This window comes from Pangasianodon hypophthalmus, chromosome 21 (assembly GCF_027358585.1).
Source record: "Pangasianodon hypophthalmus isolate fPanHyp1 chromosome 21, fPanHyp1.pri, whole genome shotgun sequence".
In the NCBI taxonomy this organism is placed as follows: Eukaryota; Metazoa; Chordata; class Actinopteri; order Siluriformes; family Pangasiidae; genus Pangasianodon; species Pangasianodon hypophthalmus.
In genome coordinates this window covers 17052724-17075138 of record NC_069730.1, presented here as the reverse complement: position 1 = coordinate 17075138, position 22415 = coordinate 17052724, and the positions used below count along the sequence as shown (strand labels likewise).

At 37.7% G+C, this 22415-nt stretch overlaps 1 protein-coding gene across 4 annotated transcripts; it reads right to left on the bottom strand.

The window, feature by feature from the left end:
- Window positions 1-10: 10 nt before the first annotated feature.
- them6 (thioesterase superfamily member 6) lies at window positions 11-4441 on the bottom strand. Of its 4 annotated transcripts, none has more exons than XM_053227418.1 (5): window positions 4165-4441; window positions 2260-2857; window positions 1957-2132; window positions 972-1476; window positions 11-412 (listed from the first exon to the last, which is right to left on the bottom strand). In XM_053227418.1, exons 3-5 carry the CDS (start codon window positions 1965-1967, stop codon window positions 305-307), a joined length of 624 nt encoding a protein of 207 aa, XP_053083393.1. In that variant the 5' UTR covers window positions 1968-2132; window positions 2260-2857; window positions 4165-4441; the 3' UTR covers window positions 11-304. The 4 variants fall into 4 exon arrangements, with proteins under 4 accessions (XP_053083393.1, XP_053083394.1, XP_026802166.2 ...); XM_053227419.1 differs by having other exon boundaries at window positions 1957-2857; window positions 4165-4251; window positions 4331-4432; XM_026946365.3 differs by lacking the exons at window positions 1957-2132; window positions 2260-2857 and having other exon boundaries at window positions 4165-4238; window positions 4331-4435.
- Window positions 4442-22415: the final 17974 nt, after the last annotated feature.

Below are 22415 nucleotides of genomic sequence, written 5' to 3'. Positions count from 1 at the left end.
GATTCTAATGTTAGTGTCACTGAAACGTTGTATTTTTTTTTAATCCAGAAATAATTTACACACACACAAAAAAAAAAAGTACAATGCACATATTAACATCTGCATTAATCTGAAATCAACTTGTACACAAAGTTCATCAGTGAAATGGCACAAAAACATTACTGATGTTCCAGCTGTGCGATTCAACTGATTCATATAAATGATTCACTGAATCGCATCCGAGTTTACATCTGATGCATGTTCCATGTGTTTATCAGAATGTTTAGCAGGTAAACATGTACACATTATTGTCTCGTGTCAGTCCTCATTCGCTTTTCTTCTCCAGTCCACTCTCGGCCTTTAAAGCCTGGCTGCTTGCCGTTATAAAGCTGATCCAGTGCTGCAGCTCTTCAGGAAACTCAGGAGCTTCAACCTGTTGAATAAATCAGAAGCTACGATCAGTAGATCATAGTTTGGTGTCTGAAGTTTCTTTAGTTTTGCAATAACGCTACAAGACATTTCTAAAATGTGGAACTGTAGTCATGTGAGACTCATAGCGCCGGCGCCTGAAGCTTGTTTCTATATGTTTGCACAGAAGTACTATTTGAGAGATTATAATGAGGATAAACGTGAAAAAATATTGCTTAAAAACGCTGTTTAGATTTACACTGACGTATTATTTTACAGATGTTTCTTCAGCATTTTTGGAAGGAGTCTCCAGTGTCAGCACTGTTACAGTCAGAGATAAAGCTGTAACTAAGTTTTCCAACAGGTCTTCACTAGCAACTAGCAAGTGAATGACTGTTTATAGCTGCTATAGTGTAACTATAAGCAGATAAAAAGTATGCTGTGTCAGCTATCTATTGTCTCCTTAGCTTGCATGTTTGGTAAGGTCCAAGTCATGCATACTGTTGCTTGTGTAGAAATCTAGTATCCTTTCCTTCCATTTCTTTCCATCCACCTTCCTCCCTCCACTTCAGCACATTACCCACCTTTCTCTTGCACAGGTGCTGGAGGATTTGGTCTGGGCTGCCACGCAGCACGTTCTGTTTGCAGAACATGACGGCTGCCACCATTCCATCTTTTCTAGACACGAAGCGCTGCTCAAGATAGAACGCTTTGCCGTCCCACGTGACGATACGAGTGCGCAGCTCGAACTTTTCGCCCACGCACAGGGGCCGTCTGTAGCGCATGGTAGTCGCCCCCACCACCATGGTGGCCCCCAGGGCCCTCAGGGCCTTCAGCACACCGTTGCGGGCGTACAGGGAAATGCGGGCGAAGTCGCACTCGCGCAGATAGCGCGCGTTGTTCATGTGACACATGTCGATATCGTGGAGAAGGACGTAGCCTCCGACAGACTGCTCTGCTGTGATGTCAAACACCGGAGAGAGGAACCAGGCTCGGAGTAAAACGGCCACCAGGCGAAGGTAGTACCACACATCCAAGGAGCAGAAGAGTACCAGCAAGACGGCTAACACCCACAACAGCAGGTCACCCCTACAACAAAGACACAACCAAAACAACAGTGAAACAACGAGAAATACCCTTCAATAGCGCAATCAATAGCTGCAATTAGAATGAAACCATTTAATGATTTTTTAACAAATATATAGAGGAACAGTTTGTAGTTTAGAGTTCGAGACCTGCACCACCTCTGACACTTACTCCACCCATCTGTGCACTTCATGAGATGTATTTTAAGGGTAATGGGGTGGGGCAGAGTTAATGACTATGAGAATGCAAACAATAGAAAGTGATATACATTGCAAACTGCACCTTTATTCAAGAAAAATACACTGCAACATCTCAACGTTTCAAAGGGTAAAGAATTTTAAAAGGACCTCCAAAGATGATTATACATCAAGGATTTAAGTTATACATCAAGGATTTAATATAATACAAATTTGAACTGTTTTGATACACTATAATGTGGTGGATTATAATGTGTAAAGAGCTTCGAGTAGTGGTAGGCCACACCTCCTTGACATGGACTGACACACAGAGGCCACGCCTCCTTGACAGGGACTGACACACAGAGGCCACGCCTCCTTGACAGGGACTGACACACAGAGGCCACGCCTCCTTGACAGGGACTGACACAGAGGACACACCTCCTTCACTGGGAGTGACACACAGAGACCACGCCTCCTTCACTGAGAAGGAAATGGTGAAGAAAAAGAGCAGGAGGTACATGCTAAAAAATTTATTTGGTAATGCTTCTAAATAATGAACACCAGGAACAGAAAATGGTGTGTGTGTGTGTGTGTGTGTGGAACTTACTGGTACAGAGACACCCATATCGATCGTCTCCCAAATTTTCCCCTGATTAATGTTGTTTCAAATTGGAAACGCTGTATCGTAATTTTATTAAGACTGTATCGTAATTTTATTAAGACACCAGTGCACTGATTCGAATCAGTGAATCTTCATCCCCTACTGAGGTTTAAACCAGAATCCAGACCTGGGACTACATTTCATTCCTCAAGAATTTCCCTCATGGGATCAATAAAGTATATCTATCTATCTATCTATCATTTACACAATTAGCAGAGGCACAACTGAGAAAACCGCCGTTCCTTTTACCAATCCATCATTTTTAACATGTGACTTGGGTGGCTTGTTAGGTTAATGAGTCCATGGAGCATACCACTCCGCTCGCTGCTTGCACAAGAGTGGAGGAGGATGCGAGAAACACAGGACAGACGAGTTCAGCCGGAATGAGCTGTGTGAAAAATGGGGCCCACTCAAAATTAGTATGTGGAATGAGATTTGTTCCACTGCGTCTCGGATTGGTACTGTGCCGTGACTCATTTGTTACCGGCCCACAGCAGGTTTTTTTTTAACTTCTTCCATGTGGCAGTGTGAGAGTTAGGTTTCCCTGAGAAGATGGGGAAAAGACTGATGTTAAACATGAGGCAGTAAAATAAAACCCTATCAAGAAACTAGCTTTCTCTTTCTCTCAGACACACAAATAAACCTGTCTTTGTTTGAGATGTCCAAATACTCGCTTGCCATTTCCTACACACACACACACACACACACACACACACACACACTAGCTGTATATTAAACAACTGATTTATCGCACTGATTATCACAGTTCAGCCTGCAGCACAAACTCCAACCATCCTTCTAACACACAGGTGGTGGTTTGGAAGGAGAATAACATACAAGAAAGTACAGGAATCACTCATGCTTCATGCTAACTTGCTGTTAACGTAGAGTAGGAATTTGGTGTTGGGGGAGGGACAAATGTGTACTAGAGAGCACCTGATTGGTTGTGAATCGGAGGAGTACAGGATGAATCATCAATAATAAAAAGAAATCCTCAGTTGTTGTTTTTTTCTTACAGAAATGATTTCAAAATTAAAATTCAAAATCAAATTGAAATAAGATTATATTTACAGGATTATAGGATTTTATATTTAGGGTTTTTTCCCTATATATCCTATATGCTCTCTTATTTGCATATAGCACCAAGACTCAGCTCTAAAACACCAATTCTGATTTCTTGGGCACTTTAAATGTAAGGTCCAGCCATGATTTGGAAAAGGAAAGCACTAACTCAGTTTCTGTCCACACCTCAGCTCCCCAGATTTCAAAATAAAATGAATTATATTCTCTCATCTCTTTGAGTTCCACTAGTCAGAAAAGTAATTTCCTCTCTCACATGCCCTCTTAAACCTGGCACCAGTGCTAAATGGCTGTGTGCTTTTACTTTCCTCCTGAATAGCTTGTGAAGAAAAATATGCATAAAAGGGGGAAAAAATAATAGCAGGACACTTTTGCATTTGCAAATATGGTTAAGGTTATTACATTTCGCCTTAGGCCTAACAAACTGAAGGGGCTCAGAAGCACGTCTCAGTCTGAATGTTGACCATAAAGCGCTATCACTTCAATTTCGCGTAATGCCTGAGCCTGCACTCCAGTCTGTGTCTGGAACCTGTGGGTTTTATTGCGCAAATAACCGGAGAAACGGAGGCGATAACACGTTGCTGCGAGTCGCGCGCTCAATTCGACAGCCATATTAAGCGCACGCGAGCCCAAATGAGTTCAAAGTTTCCTCAGAAACGTTCATTTGTAGCCTGTAATTTCACCTCCTCCATTTTACTGAACCTCCTCCAGGCTTTATCAGTGCAATAAAACCCAAATAAGAACATTTCCTTCCTTGAAAACAGAACTTACATTGCCGCAGACCCACTTCTCCAGCACTCACTGCCTCGACAGCCTGCGGTCCAGTCACAAATGCCTCTTGCTCCCTATACAAGCACACTACAGAAGTAAAGAATATGACTTATACACACTAAAGAGTGCACAATATATCCAATAGAGACTCGTTCAGGATTCACACCTCCACAGCTGAACTGTCACTCATTCAAAATTAGCCTCTGCTTACTAAGCATAGAGATTTAGCTAACTCTAACACAGCTGACTCTTCAGTACATTCAATAACTTCCTGAACCAAATTATCAAAAACCTGATTGGTTAAAAGTATGTGTGGGCGTGGCTTAATCCGTGGCCCCCATGTTCCCAGGATCATGGCTTCTCCGGTTGTTCGAATCCGATTCTGATTCCAGAAGAATCGATTCTTTTCTCGCTTCTCGATTCCTAAAGAAAACCATAGGTTAAAAACATAGGTTACACCCATCCCATAGAGATTTATTTTAATCAAACTATTCAAATATTTGACTACTTTTCAAATAATAATAATTCAGCTATTTATTGGAGTTAAATAACTTTTTGTTTTTTTTTCTGGACTTTCCACTCAGAGATCATATTTTTATTAAGAATTCTTTTTGGCATTATTTATAGAGAACTGGACTTCATTTAAACCCATTCAATTCAAGTGGTCAGTCAAATAGGTTAATAACTATGATAAGCCAATAATAAATAAAATAATTTTCATAATGTTTAATTTAAAAAAAAATCGCAGAACTCTTGGCTATGATTCACTGACCCCTGAGGGTCCTCACACTGCACTGTGAGAACAATAGCCATAGTCCAAATGAGTCAAATTCAAAAGAGTCAAATCTTCAATTCAGAATTTACGAATCGAGATTCAACTCCAAATCTTTGGAATCAGTTTCACACCTTGACACTGATTTGGCTCATGTTCTCGCACAGAAGAGACGGTCCATGCTTCAATGACTCCTGAGAGTCCCTGGTCCCACTTTGAGAACCATGGCCATATACTGTCTCATCCGAGCAAGAACATGAACCTAATCAATGTCATGGTGCGGAATCTATTTCAGAGATTTGGAGTTGGCTTTCGATTCCCAAATCTTTTAAATGGAGCTTTGACTCCTTTGGCATCCACTCCCAGCCTTAGTTGCTGCTCATTCAGGTGGAAGCTTGTTCAACAGCTTCATAAATGTGGTCTTTTAGACCTATGTGCTGTGTAGGAAATAAACGTTGCTCATAGAAACCACCTCATTAAGTGTAACTCATTATAAAAGCAATGAGGCAAGGACATGGATGAATAATTTAATTACCTGTTGGTAGAAGTCCAAATATCTCTATATTAAAGTTGACTGTTCTGCTGTGGAAAAAAAATGATTATGTTAAATAGCCTATAAAATAATTTTGCACACTTTTTAAACATATGCTTAAAGGAGAAATACACAGATTTTCTACTTTTTCTTTATGGCCTTCTTTTTGTCAGTCCACTGCAATTTTTAGTTTATACTGTTTATTATTTGGTTTAAACACATACAGGCCTGGGGCATTAGGGAAATATCCAATGTCCTTGAAACCCATTTCTCACAATAAGTAGGACAAATTTTAACAAATATACAATACAATATACAGTTTCAGTGAGCCTGTGCTTACTGTAGTCTCAGATTCCTGTTCTTGGCTGGCAGGAGTAGAAGCCATTGCGGTTTCACGTGTTGTGCGTTTTGCATTGCTTTTCTGCTCACCACAGTTGTAAAGAGTGATTACTTGATTTACCACTAATCTTCCTGTCAGCTTGAACCAGTCTTGCCATTGTCCTCTGACCTCTCTCATCAACAAGACATTTGTGCCTGCAGAACTGCCGCTCAAAGGATATTTTTTGTTTATTGCACCAGTTTGTGTAAGACTATAGTGACTGTTGTGGGTGAAAATCACAGGTAATCCGCAGTTTCTGAAATCCTCATCAGCTCTGATCAGCTCACTGATCAGCTCATTTGGCACTGATAACTATGCGACAGTCAAAGTCACTGAGATCACAGAGATTTTTTCCCCCATTCTGATGTTTGATGTGGACATTAAGTGAAGCTCTTGACTTCTGTCTGCATGATTTTATGCACTGTGCTACTGCTAGCTCAATTGCAAGTGCTCCTAATAAAGAGGATGGTGAAGTTCTGTACATGCAGTACATGACATCTGTACAGGAAGAGATCTAATTGCATTGTAGATGGTAGACCTACATTATATATAAAGATGCCCATATTGAGTGTAGCTAAATATGAATATATAGATGTATAATACATACTGCAGATTAAGAAAGACAAATATATACATCTTTCTAGCCTTTTTCCATCATTTAGTATAAGAACTCCAAAACACCGCATTATACCCTATGATCTCTATTGAAACAGTACGACCTTGAGTTTATCAGGGCGCTGCCTTTCTATGCTGGGGAAACTAATTGGACAAGCAGAGCATCTTCCTCTAAGACATACAGAACGTCACTATGATTGATGCATTAGGGGAGACTGAATATAATTTTGACCTTGTCATAGTGCAGTCCTCCCCAGTCATGTCCCTTACTTCTCCTTTTCTTCTCCTGCATTGCACATTGTGGTGTGTTTCCCTGTTTTAACACAGATTTTACACAACTAGAGAAGTACAGCCCTGACTCCATGTCATCTATTATTGAAGGTACATCTATTACATCTATTACTTAGCAGCTGCACTACATAGAAATCCCTGCTCTTTTTGGCAGATGATATTTAGCCACACTAACTCCTCTCGCTGTTAGACAGGAGGTTAAGGTGATTGTTTGTAGACTATATTGATATTGAGATTGACTTAACATAGATGTTCAAATAAAACAAATTTAGAGAGCTATATTATTAAAACTTTGTCAAGACATTTACTATTAATGATAAAAATAATAAAATAGACATTTGTGCTATGTGCATACAGGCTTATGGTACTTATACTGTATATACTATATCTGTTTCTTATATTTATACCACAGCACTGTTGAATTTTTGAATCCTATTGCTCAGAAGGTGTTGATTAATTTTCTGTAACATTCAGTAGTGACCTGGTAGTGAGAGGTTTATCTTAATAAGCTTGTTCTAATAAGGTATCATTTCTATAGTAACAACTTGCTATACAAGGCACTTCACAGTTTTTTTTAAGGTATAATTGTTGATATGGTATAAGCTCTCTGTGAGGAGAAGTTTGTTTAGCAATTACAGAAGGAGTCAGCACTTGTCAGCACAGTGTCAGCACTTTGTACCTTTACAGAGATAAAGCTGTTTCTTTTAATTTGCCATCACAGGAGAGTCTTCAGGAAAGAGGACTTTGCACTTTGTGGCTTCTCGGTAACAAGACAAGCTGCATTTTCTTATCTTATTAACTTCAAGAGAGAGAAAAAAGAGAGACTGATGAGGGAACAGATGTTTATACGTAGCTGCTATAATGTAAGTGATAACAGGAACTAACTTGTTTTGTGGATGTACCACAGCATTAAATGTAGCAATAAATGGATAAACATTATGACTTGCTCTTTTAATTAATACAAAATTGTCATCGCTGGAAAAGTGTTGTAGAAAAAGTGGAATAAATCACTTTGGGATGTGTCTTTATAGAAAAATAATCAACTGTGGGGTAATAACAGTTAGTGCATTCCTCATCACACCACCCAGTTTTTGATTATTTTCCTATAACAGCACATTCCCAAGTGTTTTATACCTCATGTAATATTATATATGATATAATCACATAAAGTCACATAAATTATAAATAGGAATTCAATAGAATTGCAAAAATATTTTTGCATATTAATATATTCTATAAAACAAGAAGCCTTTGGACATAAAAAGACACATTTCACATGCATACTGTATCACTAATTGTAAATCCTGTAGTGTATGATTTCTATGTGCATTGCTAACTACTAATTAATCACTGCTTTTATGTTTAATGTTCTGGAAATGGCTGGATTAAAACCCCTTCAAATATCAAGGCTGGCAAACTTCATTTCAGGAACAGATAAAGCTCATATTCATCGCTCAGATATTTCTTTCGGAGGAGCTCGTCACACTTCGGCCTTGACTGCCTGCCACTTAATCAGCAGCAGACTGAAGAGCTTTTGAAAAGCTGCCGTTCATCACATTAATGGGGACGCATCGATTGTGGTGCAATGTGCCTCTGAAATAGTAATGATGCGAATTGAGAAATCACAGATTGGAAAGCAATAAGGAGATTCAACGTTCCAGGGCTGTGTTGATGGATATTGTTTTGTGGGCGGTGTGTTTGCACTCGCCTCTAGAATTATTAATAAATACACACACAAATTATGATTACAACTGAATTCATTCTGCACAGACAAATGCGTTGTTTTTTAAATGAGAATCTTGCTAGGAGTTTCCCGTAATATTTGATGAGAACATTAAACCAGGAACCTGTAGATACTGCAGAGGCCATTGTCTATGTTGAGCTTTCAGTTTTTCAACAGGATTTGCGTCAGGAGATGTTATGAAATCTTAATTCTGTAGTCTGTGAGCCATTTCCTGTATAGTTCTGGAGGAAAACTCAATTATTGCCCTCATGTTCCTCAATTTAGCTATTACTCAGCGATTACCCAATTTTCACGTCTCAGAAGCAGCAGGCGAATTTTACTTTTCATCCTGCACTTGACAGAAGCCATTGGTGATAAGGTTCCCTGGGTTTTTAGACACAAAAGTCTGAAACATCACATAAACACCATATTACTCACGGACAGTCTGTTTTTTTCCCCCTCTTTCACTCTTGAATATTCCAAATTTACGTACAGCTTCAGTGGTTTTATCTTAACCTCTAGTCATATCGTATACTGCATATACGGTATTTGTGGGTTGATGAAAAGCAACACAAGGCTGTTTCTCAACACTGAAATATGTAAAAAAGAAAAACAAATCTGTGAAGAATGCTCTTGACAAGTTGCTTCTAAAAATCAAATCAGAAGGACATCTGAAAAGAGAGTTATACAAAAATCTGCTTGAGTAAATGTAAGAGAGTATCAGGTGAAAAGACAACCATATTACCTGTTACACAGGAACCTGATTTACATTTCAGAACAAACAGTGCTGATCATGACCAGAATGATTCAGTGTAAACAAAAAAGACAAAAACTGTTTGAACTCATGTATTAATAAATGCATTACATCGTATAGAGTATTAAATGATGCTTCTAAGCTAATATGCAAGCAGGCTATTATGCAAGTAAGCGAGCAGGTTACTTTCTCAGCAGGATAGTATGCTACTATGCAAATAAGCAAAAAGGGTAGTATTCAAGTAGGCAAATGTTAGTAGGCTAGTATGCAGGTATGCAATGTGGTGTGCAGGTATGCAAAGTATTAATGCACATGTTTGCTAATATGTTAGTAGACTATTGTGCACATAGACTAGTTTTCTAGTAGTCATGTAGGCTACTATGCACTTATGTCAGTATGGAAGTAGGCAAGTAGGTTATAATACAGATAGACAAGTATGCTAGTATACAAATAGGCTAGTGATGTTAGTATACAAGTAAGCTGGTATGGCATTATGCCAGTAAACTATTATGCTTGTATGCAAGCCGGCTAATATGGTAATTGGGGAATTATTACTTTGCAAGGAGGCACGAATGTTAGTAAGCTAGTATCCTAGTATGCAAGTAAAGCAGTATTCTAGTAGTTAAGTAGGCCAGTATAGACATAGACTAGTGTGCAAGTAGGTTATAATGCAGATAAGCAACTGTAATAGTTTCATGTCATGTGGGCTAGTATGCACTTAGGTCAGAATGGATAGGCAAGTATGCTAGTATTATGTCAGTAAGCAATTATGCCTGTACGCAAAAAGCTATTATGCAAGTAGGGGAGTAGGCTACTTTGCAAGAAGGCAAGTTTACTAGTTAGTAAGCTAGTAAGATAGTTTACAACTATACAAGTAGGATAATGTTCTAGTAGTCAAGTAGGAGAGTATGGACATAGGCTAGTATGCAAGTAGATTACAATACAGATGCTAGTTTGCAAGTAGGCTAATATTCCTAGTAGGCAAGTAGGCTATTGTGCACATACACTAGTTTGTTAGTAGCCATGCAGGCTTTGATATATACTTAGGTTAGTATGGAAGTAGGCATGTAGGTTTAGGGAAGTATACTTGTTTGCAAGTAAGCTAGTAATGTTAATACACAAGTAGGCTAGTCTATGGTATTATGCCTGTAAGCTAAAATATGCTAGTATGCAAGCACATTAGTAGGTTAGTATGCAAGTAAGCAATTAGGCTATTCAAGTAGTTATATTTGTTAATAGGTTTGTAATGCTAGTATAAGTAGGCTAGTGTGTTATTATGCCAGTAAGCTAGTATGCAAGTAAGCTGGTATGCTAGTAGGCAAGTAGGCTACTAAGCAATTAGGTAGGTGTCCTAGTAGGCTGGTATGCTAGTATACAAGTAAGTAATTGTAGTAGGCAAGTATGTTGGTAGGCTAGTTAATGGTAGTATGCAAGTGGACAAGTGTGCTGTTATACAATAAGGATAATATTCTAGTAGGAAAGCAGTCTATTTTGCTGGAAGACAAGAATTCTAGTAGCCTAGTGTGCATTTTGACTACTATGCAAGTAGGCTAGTATGCAAGAAGGCTAGTAGGCAGGTATGCGTTCCTGAATACTAGCATATTTGCAAAGCTAACTAACTTGCTTGATTACAACCTCACTCACTGTGTAGCTTTCTTGCATACATTCATAATAATGTACTTGACTTCTTGCATACTTGCATACTGTCCATACTGTCATACTAAAACACTTACAAATTTTCATACTTGCATACCAGCACATTTGCCTATTTGCGTCTCTGAATACTAGCATTTTTCATACATTTGCATACTTCACTATTATCATAGTAGCATATGTGCAAACTACCACACTTGGCTACTATCTTTCTCAAATATGTTCATACTAATATACTACATGCTAATATAGACTACTACCATAATAACCTAATTGTTTACTAACATACTTGAATACAAGTAAGCTGGCATACTAGTCTACTAGCATACTTGCATATTAGGAAGTAATTTTTGAGCACATTCTCTGATAGACAAAACATTAGAACCAGCAAATGAAAGAAATTGTTATGTTACATTCCCTAGACAAGACCTGGAATGGGGCAGGGATGTTCTTGCTGACAGCCGTATAATTGAATCTCAAAAAATGTATTGACGTCTGTGACATTTCTACTGTCTGGCCTCGTACGATAACTTGTCATCAAAGACACCGCTTGGACATTTGTATTTCTTAACCACCCCCACCAGCTCCCTGTGGACGAATGTAATGCAATGTCCTGATGTGGCATGTTCCTTGTTCTAAAAGGTCACAGTTCTCTCCTGGGTCTTACAGGAGCTGTCACACGATTTTTACAGACTCGTGCAGAGCAGTTGTGTGATCTTGTGGAGGATAATAACGCAAAGAGGACCACTGTGTTTTCTTTAACCCTCATCATGTGCCAATTACGGTGTGTAGTCCTGCAGGCACTGGTGTGGAGGATGAAGAGGTGATACTAAGTAAGGATACTCTGGGGATCCATTGATGCAGGAGATATTAATAGGTGTTGTTTGTGTTCTGCCAGTGATCCGAATAATTGCCTGATGATTGGAGATGTGTTGTAATGCAAGGTTGTAATGTATCTAGTTTATTATATCAGGAACTATAGATATTGCTGCTTTCCCTGTTTTTGGCTACCAGCTGCCAAAGCACAGGCCAAGCTGGTCAGATTGGTAGAAATGAAACAGGTTAAGTTAATAAAATTCTGCTATTAAACTTATTTTTAAGAAAATCACACAGCAGAAAGGATAAAATCTCAAATCCATCAATTCAGGCAATTAATTAAGGAAGCTGGCGAATAATTACCAGCTGGCGAGGACGCCCTCCCAGTTTGACCAGTATGGCCTGTGTTTTGGCAGCCGGTAGCTGGAACTTTTTCAGGCTGAATTTTTCAGCACAGTTCTTCTTGGCTAAGTCTTGTTTCTAAAAGAGATTTAGAAAAGACTGAACGTCTCTAATCATGGTAAAACAGATCAATAAAAATGTTAGGGTATGTGGTGACTAGCCCTCTACTGCACCTTATTGCCATAAGATATTCACGGATTGACTTTAGGTGTACAAATAATCCTCTGAAGAGTCCTTGAAGAACCCTTTTTGTAAGAATTTTACTGATTGTGTGCTTGGATGAGGTCATGTAACATTTAAATCTCCTCAGTCTTCCTCTCTCCCATGCAAAAACCTCTTCAAATTTCTGTTACCAGTTACCTGAAGAAGAGTTCAATTTTGCCCAAACAATTGGCAGGATCAGTGACTACATTTTCAGAAGATGTTGCAGAAAATCGTTGCCGTTTTGTGTAAAGGTTTAGAAACCACTCAAGCCTTTTTCTGGAAGGTTATCTCACACTGGCCTGGAGTGGCAATTCACTACAATTCTAGAAATCACAAAAGCAAGCATCATGAGTGTACTTAGATAGTCACTTTCCCTCTCTAACTAGTGTCCTTGAGGCAAAAAAAAAAAATCATTTTCAGACAGTTTCATCATCATCATCATCATCATCATCTATGTTAATTATAGTTTAATTCACATTCACTTCTCACATCTTCAGGGTCACCGGTTTGATCATATTCTGTTAGTGTTCTTTTTTAAATAAGCCAAATTGTCTGCCACTTCTATAAGACAATTTCAAGCTTGTGTAAAAATATGTAAAAAAAAATCTAGAAATAGGTTTAATAATTTTAGATTTGTTTCCAAACAATCTAATAAACTGAAATATTAGTTGAATTTGTCTATATTCAAGATAATTTTACCTGCTAAGATATCATTTTTGCAGTGTTCTTCAAGGAGAAAAAAAAGCTGCCATCTTGCAACTTAAGGGATTCTTGGATTTGTTCGTTTGGTGAAACCATTAAAGGTTCTCCACAGAATCCTATAACAAAAAGTTTACCTTTTTACAAAAAGCTTCCAGTTAGACAAAGAACCTCTGAGGAACCATTTTTAAGAGTGTGTATTACTATATATTCAGAACAATAACACTAACCTATGAATAACCATGTACAAACTTGAGATCAACTTTAGAAAAAACTAAAATAAAAATAAAAGGATGCTTGCATTTTTCTCTAAGGATTTCTAGATTTAAAAATAAAATATTTTTTAGGTTAAAATTTTCTAGTTAAAAATCTCAATGCATCTTTTGTTTGTGGCTGTGAATTAATAATAAAGCTATTTCTATTTTTACTAAGGGTGCCAATAATTTCAGGTGCATTCTATATTTTGATGTACAATACAAATAATGGTCTATATGATCTTTAATGCACGCACACACACACACACACACACACAAATCCTTGGCTATTTCATTAGGTTGTTGAGTAGCTGACATCCATTATTTCCTCTGCATCTGTGTGTGTGTGTGTGTGTGTGTGTGTGTGCATGTGCATGTGTGTGGGTGTGGGTGTGTGTGTGCATGTGTGTGTATATGTGTGTGTGTGTGTGTGTGTGTGCTGTAATTCCTTTTCCACCCTAAACCAAGATTACTGAAGAGAGAAACATCTGTCAGGCCCACTTCTGCTCACATTGTCCTCCTTTTGTTATGCCCAACCTTTCGCTGCCTAGACTGCAGTCATTAATTCTTCATTACTCTGGCGAGATTATAATGCCTGAAACCATTTTCTCTCTAAAAAAAAAAAAAAGGATATGCACATTACGGCACGCACACACACACACACACGCACACACACAGTTTTATTGTTTAATCGCCCACACAGCCATATTCTCTCTCCAGGTCTCCTCAGATATTGATAACACTACGCTGTGGGCATTGCAGAAAAAGAAGAGAGGCTGAATATGTGTGGGTGTGTGTGTGTGTGTGTGTGTGTGTGTGTGTATGTGTCCAAATGTAATGTGCGCATCATGCTGAGCTGGGTCTCACCGCCTCCATGTCCTCCTGACATTTATATCTGATGTTAATTACACTGATCTGGGTTGACATGGATCAACGCAGCCCAGGGGCTTTACAGGCTCTTATCAAAAACACACACACACACACACACACTTCCACTAATATATACACCCACACACTTTACATGTACTGCACACATGCAGAGATTTGTATAAACAGAATCTCATCACGTATACAAATCAATCATAGTCTACTACATACACACAGTATATACATGGATTTCTAAAAGCATAAGCTCATCTCATATCCAACACACGGTCCCTAAAGAGCCTGAACTGTCCAGAGACCATATTCAAAAGCTTCAAATGTGGGTCAGCTCATCTCCCCATGGCAGGCTTCGATCACCACTGCCTGCTCTCTCCCGCTCAGACGTTGATGTGACCCAAATATTAACAATTCTCCAGCTAGGGAAAACTCCCAAAGCCCTCAGAGCAGAGATAGATGAAAACCAATACACAGGGTTCCAGTCAAGATGAAGATAAAAGATTGTTTTTCTAAAGTCTCCACTTTTTACCTACTGCTTCTTCTCGGGCAACGCAGAAGGTACAGTACCACGGCGCACTGTATGAAATATTAAACAGTAGCAATCTAGACTGATATACTGAACGTCCAACAAAGTTTGAATGAAAAATCGCCACTCAGTAATGTAATATTCCAATGACCGTGCTTCTATCCCCGTTCAGTTCCAAATGTTCAATTCAATTACATTTTATTTATATAGTCCTTTTAACAGTATTCACTGTCACAAAGCAGCATCACAGAAAGGAAAAAGTTCCTACACTGATCTTCAGAGGCTCTGTATACAGAAGATCCCTTTTGCACACTTTTCTGGCCACATGCTTCAGAATCTTGAAGGTTGCAATCTGATTGGCTATTTGCACTTCACAGTTTATGCAAAATACACTATAATCATAAGGGCTGTCCTCTGCCAATCCCAGGACTCTTATTCAGAGTTAGGTCCAACAGCTATGTCAATATTTACGTGAGGAAAGTTATGAGTATTCAGACTCAGGTTATGTATCTGCTTTAGTCTATTTTCTTGGTGCGACATTCAGATTATAAAAATCACCTGCGCGACAGTCACACCTCTGAGGTTTGCCTGCTTTTTCCTCAGTGGAAATGTCAGAGACAGGGGTTTTATTAGCATCTAGACCACCACCTTTAAAAACAAGCACTTGCCTTTAATCCTGAACAAAAATCAGGGCTAGAGAATGCAGACTGAAGCAGGAACTAGCATTTGTTTTCTTTGCTAATTCAATGATATATGAATGAAAAGATGCAAACATTGAACTAAACATTTAATAGGAGTCTAATATAATATTTACAACTAGATCTATTCATATATTGCTGTATAAATAATTCTAGTTGTAATTATCACATTAACTGCTGCAAATATGGCTTTCACCCTTATTATTTGGCAGCACTCGTTCAAACACATACTATTATTTTGCATTTTCTTTTCTTTTTTTTCTATTGCAACAGTTCACTGTGTGCATAAATTAATGAAGCCACAATATACTAAATCAAGGACAAGGAATTGTGATGTAACTCATGTCGTCTAAGGGATTTTTGTTCTTGCCATGGTCACCTCATCAAGGTCACCTCATCAAAGATCTAAATCTATATCCAGATTTTCTGTAAAGCTGCAACAGTGTCTATTGTTGAAAGTGCTATTCAAATAAAATGGAATCAAATTCAAATGAAAGATCTAGATTTAAAAGAGAGTTTGTTGGAAATTGTTACAGAAAAAGTCTGTGACTCAAATGACCACTTCCTGTTCATGCTGGTGGTTCTTGGTCATGAAGGATACCAGACCCTGAGGTGATAGCTGGATGGTTTTTCGAGGCTGGAGGACAGTAATCATGTTAAGCACTCCCCTGCTGAAGGGTGTGCACAAATTCACAAACCCCACAGAATTTCCCAAAGAAGTCCATCCTCCATGCTGGTGCTGACTCAGAAACCCACTGCACACAACAAATGCCCTCACCACCCTCATCGATTCACCACCTACAAGCAAAACCTTTCCTTTACCAAGACATTTCCTTTCATCCATGCTCCATTTTGTGATCATGAAAAAAATCACCTCCAGGGCTGAACTCACTATTGTAGTCCCTGTGTTCATGTTACGCCATTGGCATTTAGAGCGTCTCAATGTGTAATGACAATGAAATTGAAAGTGCTGCAATAAAAAGCCAGGATCACATCACCATGGATACCCAGGTTTTGTGTGAGCACCGTCTCCAGAAAGCTCCATTCTCAATTGTCGGTCCTTCACCTTTCTTCATTGATTAAGAAAAAATGGCACTCAGATGTGACCTGTCTGAGGACAGACACTCTGTTGGTCCCCTCTGGCCTTGAGGGAGACGTCAGGATGTCGTCTTGCAGTGTGTTTGTTTCAGGCTTCGCCTTAATTAGCAACATGGATGTGCCAAAAATACGCCTGGTTAAGATCACTGAAGGTGAAGTGCGTTTGTTCTTCCTCCACAGCATGCGCTGTGAGAACCATCATCATGATCATCTAGGCACTCCCACAAAAGCGCACACACAAAGCTGGGTACATAGAGGTCATCTATTTCTAAAAGCAGACTTACAAAAGCTGTACAATACCATTAAAATATGAACAGCGTAACCATGACAACACATTCAAATCATCTTTTACCTGATAGTCAGTGGAACTCTAAAATGTAGCTTGTTGTTTGTAATCAGATTGTGTACTGCTGAGGGGCATTCAGACACAAAAATGTCAGTTTTTAACCAGAACTTCAAGGAAACTTTAATTACTTTCAATACAAATGCAAAAATCTGAATTTAAATGTGAGGAAAAAAAAAATTAACCTGCCCATCTTTAACCCTTTGGATAAAAGAAATGTTTGTTTAGATCAAAAAACTTACTTACACAATGACACACAAAAATATTTTTTTATTTTTTAATTACACAAATATTTTTTATTTTGTTATAATGTGCTCGACTGTAAAAATGTGCTTGGTTAAAAGTGTACATTTGTAACAAATTAATATTAAAAGGGAGAGCACTTTTTTTCAGAGTTTGTACTTTTCCATATATAATGTCATACACAAATGCACCTATGATATGTGTTTACAAAAATAGAATTTTGAACTGAAATTAAAATTTGTGCTTTGCAAAAGAGCAATCAAAAATCTGAAACTGCATTTCATGCTTAAGGGTGTGCAACTGGACATGTGAAAGTATGCATATAATCAGTGTCTAAAAAGCATTCAGCCTGTTTATTAATTCACTAATTAATTTTTAGATTTGCTTTCTAAATAACATCTGGCCAACTTTCAGGCAAAAACAGTTGAACATAAAAGTAAAAAAAAAATTCAATTTCAGTGAAAAATTCAATTTCACATTGTATAATAGTAATTCAGATCCATATATGAATCTTACTAAAACCCTTAAATCTCATACAGATTTGTAGGAGAATGTAGAATTTAGATTTATTGTTAAGAATGAAGAGGAAGTAATACATTTGCAGCCATTGTATTATGCAAGAGTGATTCATAATTTGAAATATAACCATTAAAAGAAAATCAGTGTTGAAGAAACACATGTTGTAGCACTGAATTTGCTTTAAATAGTTCACTAATAACTACAAGGAATTCAGAATTTTTACAGTTAGTCAGGATTACTTCTTGTCCAGGGTGTATTCCTGCCTCATACCCAGAGTTCCCGGGATCCACCACAAACCGGACCAGGATAAAGTGGTTACTGAAGGTGAATTAAGGAAAAATTGCTCACAATTTTACAACAATTAATAAGACTCTAATAGCTTTCAGGATAAAACACTTGGGTGGGTAGCATATCCCATATCTCCATGGTCCCCAGTTTGACCCTGAACTCAGGTTACTGTCTGTATGGAATCTCATATGCTCTTCCCATGTTTATCTGGGTTTCCTCAGGGTCCTCCAGTTTCCTCCCATCTCCCAAAAACATGCTGGTAGATGATTTGGCAACTCTAAATTTCTCCTAGACGTGTGTATGGTGCTATATAATGGACTGTCATGCTATTCAGCTTCTATTCCTGCCTCACACCCAGTGTTCCCAGGATCTACTGTGACCCTGACCAGGATAAAGTGCGTAGTGAAGATGAATGAATGATACATCACTTGTCAGTGAGATAGTATCCTTAAGAGTACATCTATTCTACCTTTAAACAACAGGGAAAATGTATAGAGTAAGTCATTTCAAGCCCACTGTAGTGCTGTGATGTGATACCTTGTGCAGCATTCTCCTTTGTGCAAGATTCTTCTTGTTTACTTACAGTGCAATAGTTGTATATAGTATCAGCTTTGTTCATACCCAACATGGGTTATATTACCAGTGTTTTCTATGTCCTTTTCTGTGTTAGCATATTGTAATGTGTAATGTCTGTAACCACTCTTTACAACAGTTGTGAGCAGAAAAGCATCTTGCACAGTTTAACTCAGTCTTAGAATGGGGTTCCTAATAATTTGGCCGGCGCATTACTTTTAACAATAAAACAAATGTTGTGAAAGTGACACCTTCAGCCTTACAAATGGGAAATAGGTGGGCAGTTTAAACTCATTTTCTAAATGACCCACGTACATGTACACTGTATAGTCAGAAGTATGTGGACTTGTTGAACATCTCATTCCAGATTTAGTCCCCTTTGCTGTTATAATAATCTCCACTCTTCTGGGAAGGATTTCCACTAGATTTTGGAGTGTGGCTGTGGGGATTTGTGATCATTCAGCTACAAGAGCATCAGTGAGGTCAGGCACTGATGTTGGTGATGTTCAGTGGGGTTGAGGTCAGTAAGTAAGTAAGTAAGTAAGTAAGTAACCTTTATTTAACCAGGATAAAAACTCATTGAGATCTCTTTTACAAGAGTGACCTGGCCACGAAGGCAGCGAAAGACACAGCAACAATTAACACAACAACAATTAAGCAAACAAACAACAACAACAAAATAACAATAAATAAATAAAAAACACCAGATGGGAAGAATTATTGGAAAACTAAAAATCAATCAAAAGAAATAGAAAAATAGATCGTAAAATGGTCAAGTATCGCAGAAACAACTTCCAGGCAACTGGCTGTACTCAAAATTATTTATAAGTGCCATAAATTGGACCAGTGGAGGGAGCACAGTAAGCTTTAAGTGTCCCTGTAAGTTGTTCCATGTTGTAGGGGCATTAAATTTAAAACCTTTTTTCCCCAGCTCAGTTCTAACACAGGGAACAACAAGTTGAAAAATGTCCTCTGTGCGAAGATTGTAATGTACGGTTTTTACAGAAATGATGGATGACAAATAATTAGGTAACAAACCACATATAGATTTATAAATAAAACAGCACCAGTGTGAGCACCGTCGTAAGTCCAGAGGTGGCAGTTCGGCCTTAGCATAAAGAGAACAGTGATGGGTTTTATAATCACAACCACTAACAAAACGTAAAGCGCTGGGATAAAGGGTGTCTAATTTTCTCAAGTATTGCACTGGGGCATGCATATATAATATATCAACATAGTCAAGTAAGGTAAGAATGTCGAAGATACCGAATACTTTCTGGCACTGATAGGAAAGAAGATTTATTTCTAAAATAAAAACCTAATTTTAATTTAAGTTTAAGAACAATATGATCAACATGTGGCTTGAATGTCAACTGGTTATCAAGGACAATTCCCAGGTACTTATAGGTTGTTTTAGTGCCTTTAAAAGTTACTACATCAATAAGGTTTGGTGACAAAACATTTGTATTTGTAAAGAGCATTAGTTTGGTTTTATCTGCATTTAAAACCAATTTAATTTTTTGTAACTGTAACTAGACCAGGTCAAAAGCAGACTGTAAATATTGTAATGTCTGTGAGACAGAAGATGCAGTACAATCAGTACAATTGAATCATCAGCATAGAGATGATACTGAGCATTAGGAATATTGGGAATATCATTTATATATAGAGAGAATAAAACTGGACCTATAATTGACCCTTGAGGAACTCCCTTGATAACTGGTAACACAGATGAAACGCTTTAAGCCCTCGATCTGTACACACTTGGTTCTGTCGGAAAGATAATTAGCAAACTAACAACAGCTTGATAACCCAATACCAGAGCTCTGTGCAGGTCACTGGAGTTCTTCCACTCCAACCTTGGCAAACCATGTCTTCATGGAGCTCTCTTTGTGCACAGGGGCATTGTCATGCTGGAACGGGTTTAGTTCCAGTGAAGAGAAATTGTAATGCTACAGCATACAAAGACATTCTATACAATTGTGTGCTTCTAATATTGTGGCAACAATTTTGGGAAGGTCTGTGTATAGGTGTAATGCTCAGGCATCCACAAACCTTTGGCCATATACTGTAGCTACTATACTAAATCAAATCAAGTCATTTTTTTTAGTGCAAGATCACTATCTTAAATATCAAGATTGCAACTTTTGACAAATAGCTTAAATAAAAAATTAGTCTTTTTTAAATGTCTTTGTTTTTTCTGTTTGCCCTTTTACCTGTAATTTCACTCTGTGTTTTTGGCTGACCATGAAGTATAGGCCTACTTTCTGTCACAGCTAGTTAAATGCTAGCTAGCTAACTAGTCCCTGACTATATACAGTATACTAGCCTATATGGGGATGTGACAGCGCTTACTACTGATGAAATGGCTTCATTTTTATACTGAGATTTCTCCATATGCTACATTTACAGTATATTGACTTTACCTTGTGTAACAAACATATACTTGTACTTGTTCCCTTTATTCCTGGCAGTGAAGGGGGTAAATAAGAGCCTGTTTAATATGTGCTGTTATTTTGCAGTATGTATAATCACAGTGTCTACACATTTCATTTGTACAGATTTGCATGTTTAAACACTGTCTGTGTCTGTGTGAACACTGGAGATTTATTCTGTGTTGTTAACATTCATGGCTGTCTCTTATGGAGTTGGAGTAATTAGCAGGGTCGGTGCTTGTACACTTTAAGTGGCTGGTGTTAGCTACTTATTGAACACTCCACAGCTCTCCTGCCCTTCACGCTCGTTTCCACGTTCAGGCGCGGTCACGTTCAGGCGCGGTCACGTGTCGCTCTCCATAGTGCTGAAATTCGCGCTGCTCAGTTCTGCACTCTGTGTGTAAGTGAGCTCTTCAGATGAATGAATCACTGCAAACTGGTAGAGGTCACATTTATCCCAATTATATCTTCAAAGATTACACCCAATTATTTATTTATTATTTTAATTAATTGCAACTTACAGGCACATAGAGTTTTTTTTCCCCCTTTAACCTTCTTATGCACTATAGAACATGTATTGGGGTACAGAGGTCAAAGGTCATATAGGTAACGATGTAAGCAGACAGACAGACAGACAGACAGACAGATGACATACAGACACGTGACAGACAGACAGACAGATAGACAGACAGATAGATAGATAGATAGATAGATAGATAGATAGATAGATGTTTATTTTTATGTTTATATGTTTATTATTGAGAGATAGTTTTGCATAAATAATGTTTTTATATGTTCTTATATCATACTATGACATATAAAGCATCAGGACAGAAAACACCATCTCGGCCTAACAGCAAGGTTTTGGAAAAAATGCTAACTGTACATTATTTGTGAAAAAATAGCCTGAACACTGGAGCACTCATACGCCGTCACTAAGGATTTTTGTATATGCTATTTTACTGTCAGTTTTAATAGATGTTAAATTTCTGTTTGATTCCATATTACGACTGTTTGTTTTAAACACACACACACATATGTGTATATATATATATATATATATATATATATATATATATATATATATATATATTTATGTATGTATTATGACTGCTTCTAGTTTTAGCATTTGTTTTCTTTTTGATTCTATCTTTATTTATTTATTTATTTATTAGTTGTTTGTTTATTTATGTGTGTATGTATGTGTGTATGTATGTATGTATGTATGTATGTATATATGTATGTTTACTTATACTTCTAGACATTTGCTTTATTTATGATTTCTTCTAGATTTAGCATTTGTTTTCTTTTTTATTCTATCTTTGTTTGTTTGTTTGTTTGTGTGTATGCATGTATGTATGTTTGCTTATACGTTTAGACACTTGCTTTATTTATGATAGCTTCTTTTTTGTTTGCATTTCAGTTCAGCTCGGTTTGTTTTCAAATTCAAACTGTTCACGTTTGTTTGTTTGTTTGTATGTTTAATATTTTGATATTTTTGTGTCTGTATGTATGTTATACATGCTTATACTTTTAGACACTTGCTTTCGTT

Coding starts and splice junctions, on each gene's coding strand:
- them6 (XM_026946365.3), bottom strand. CDS start 4,354: ATGAGTGACAGTTCAGCTGTGGAG. Junction 1,477..4,164: donor AGAAGTGGGTCTGCGGCAAT/GTAAGTTCTGTT, acceptor TCTTTGTTGTAG/GGGTGACCTGCTGTTGTGGG. Junction 413..971: donor AGCACCTGTGCAAGAGAAAG/GTGGGTAATGTG, acceptor TTTATTCAACAG/GTTGAAGCTCCTGAGTTTCC.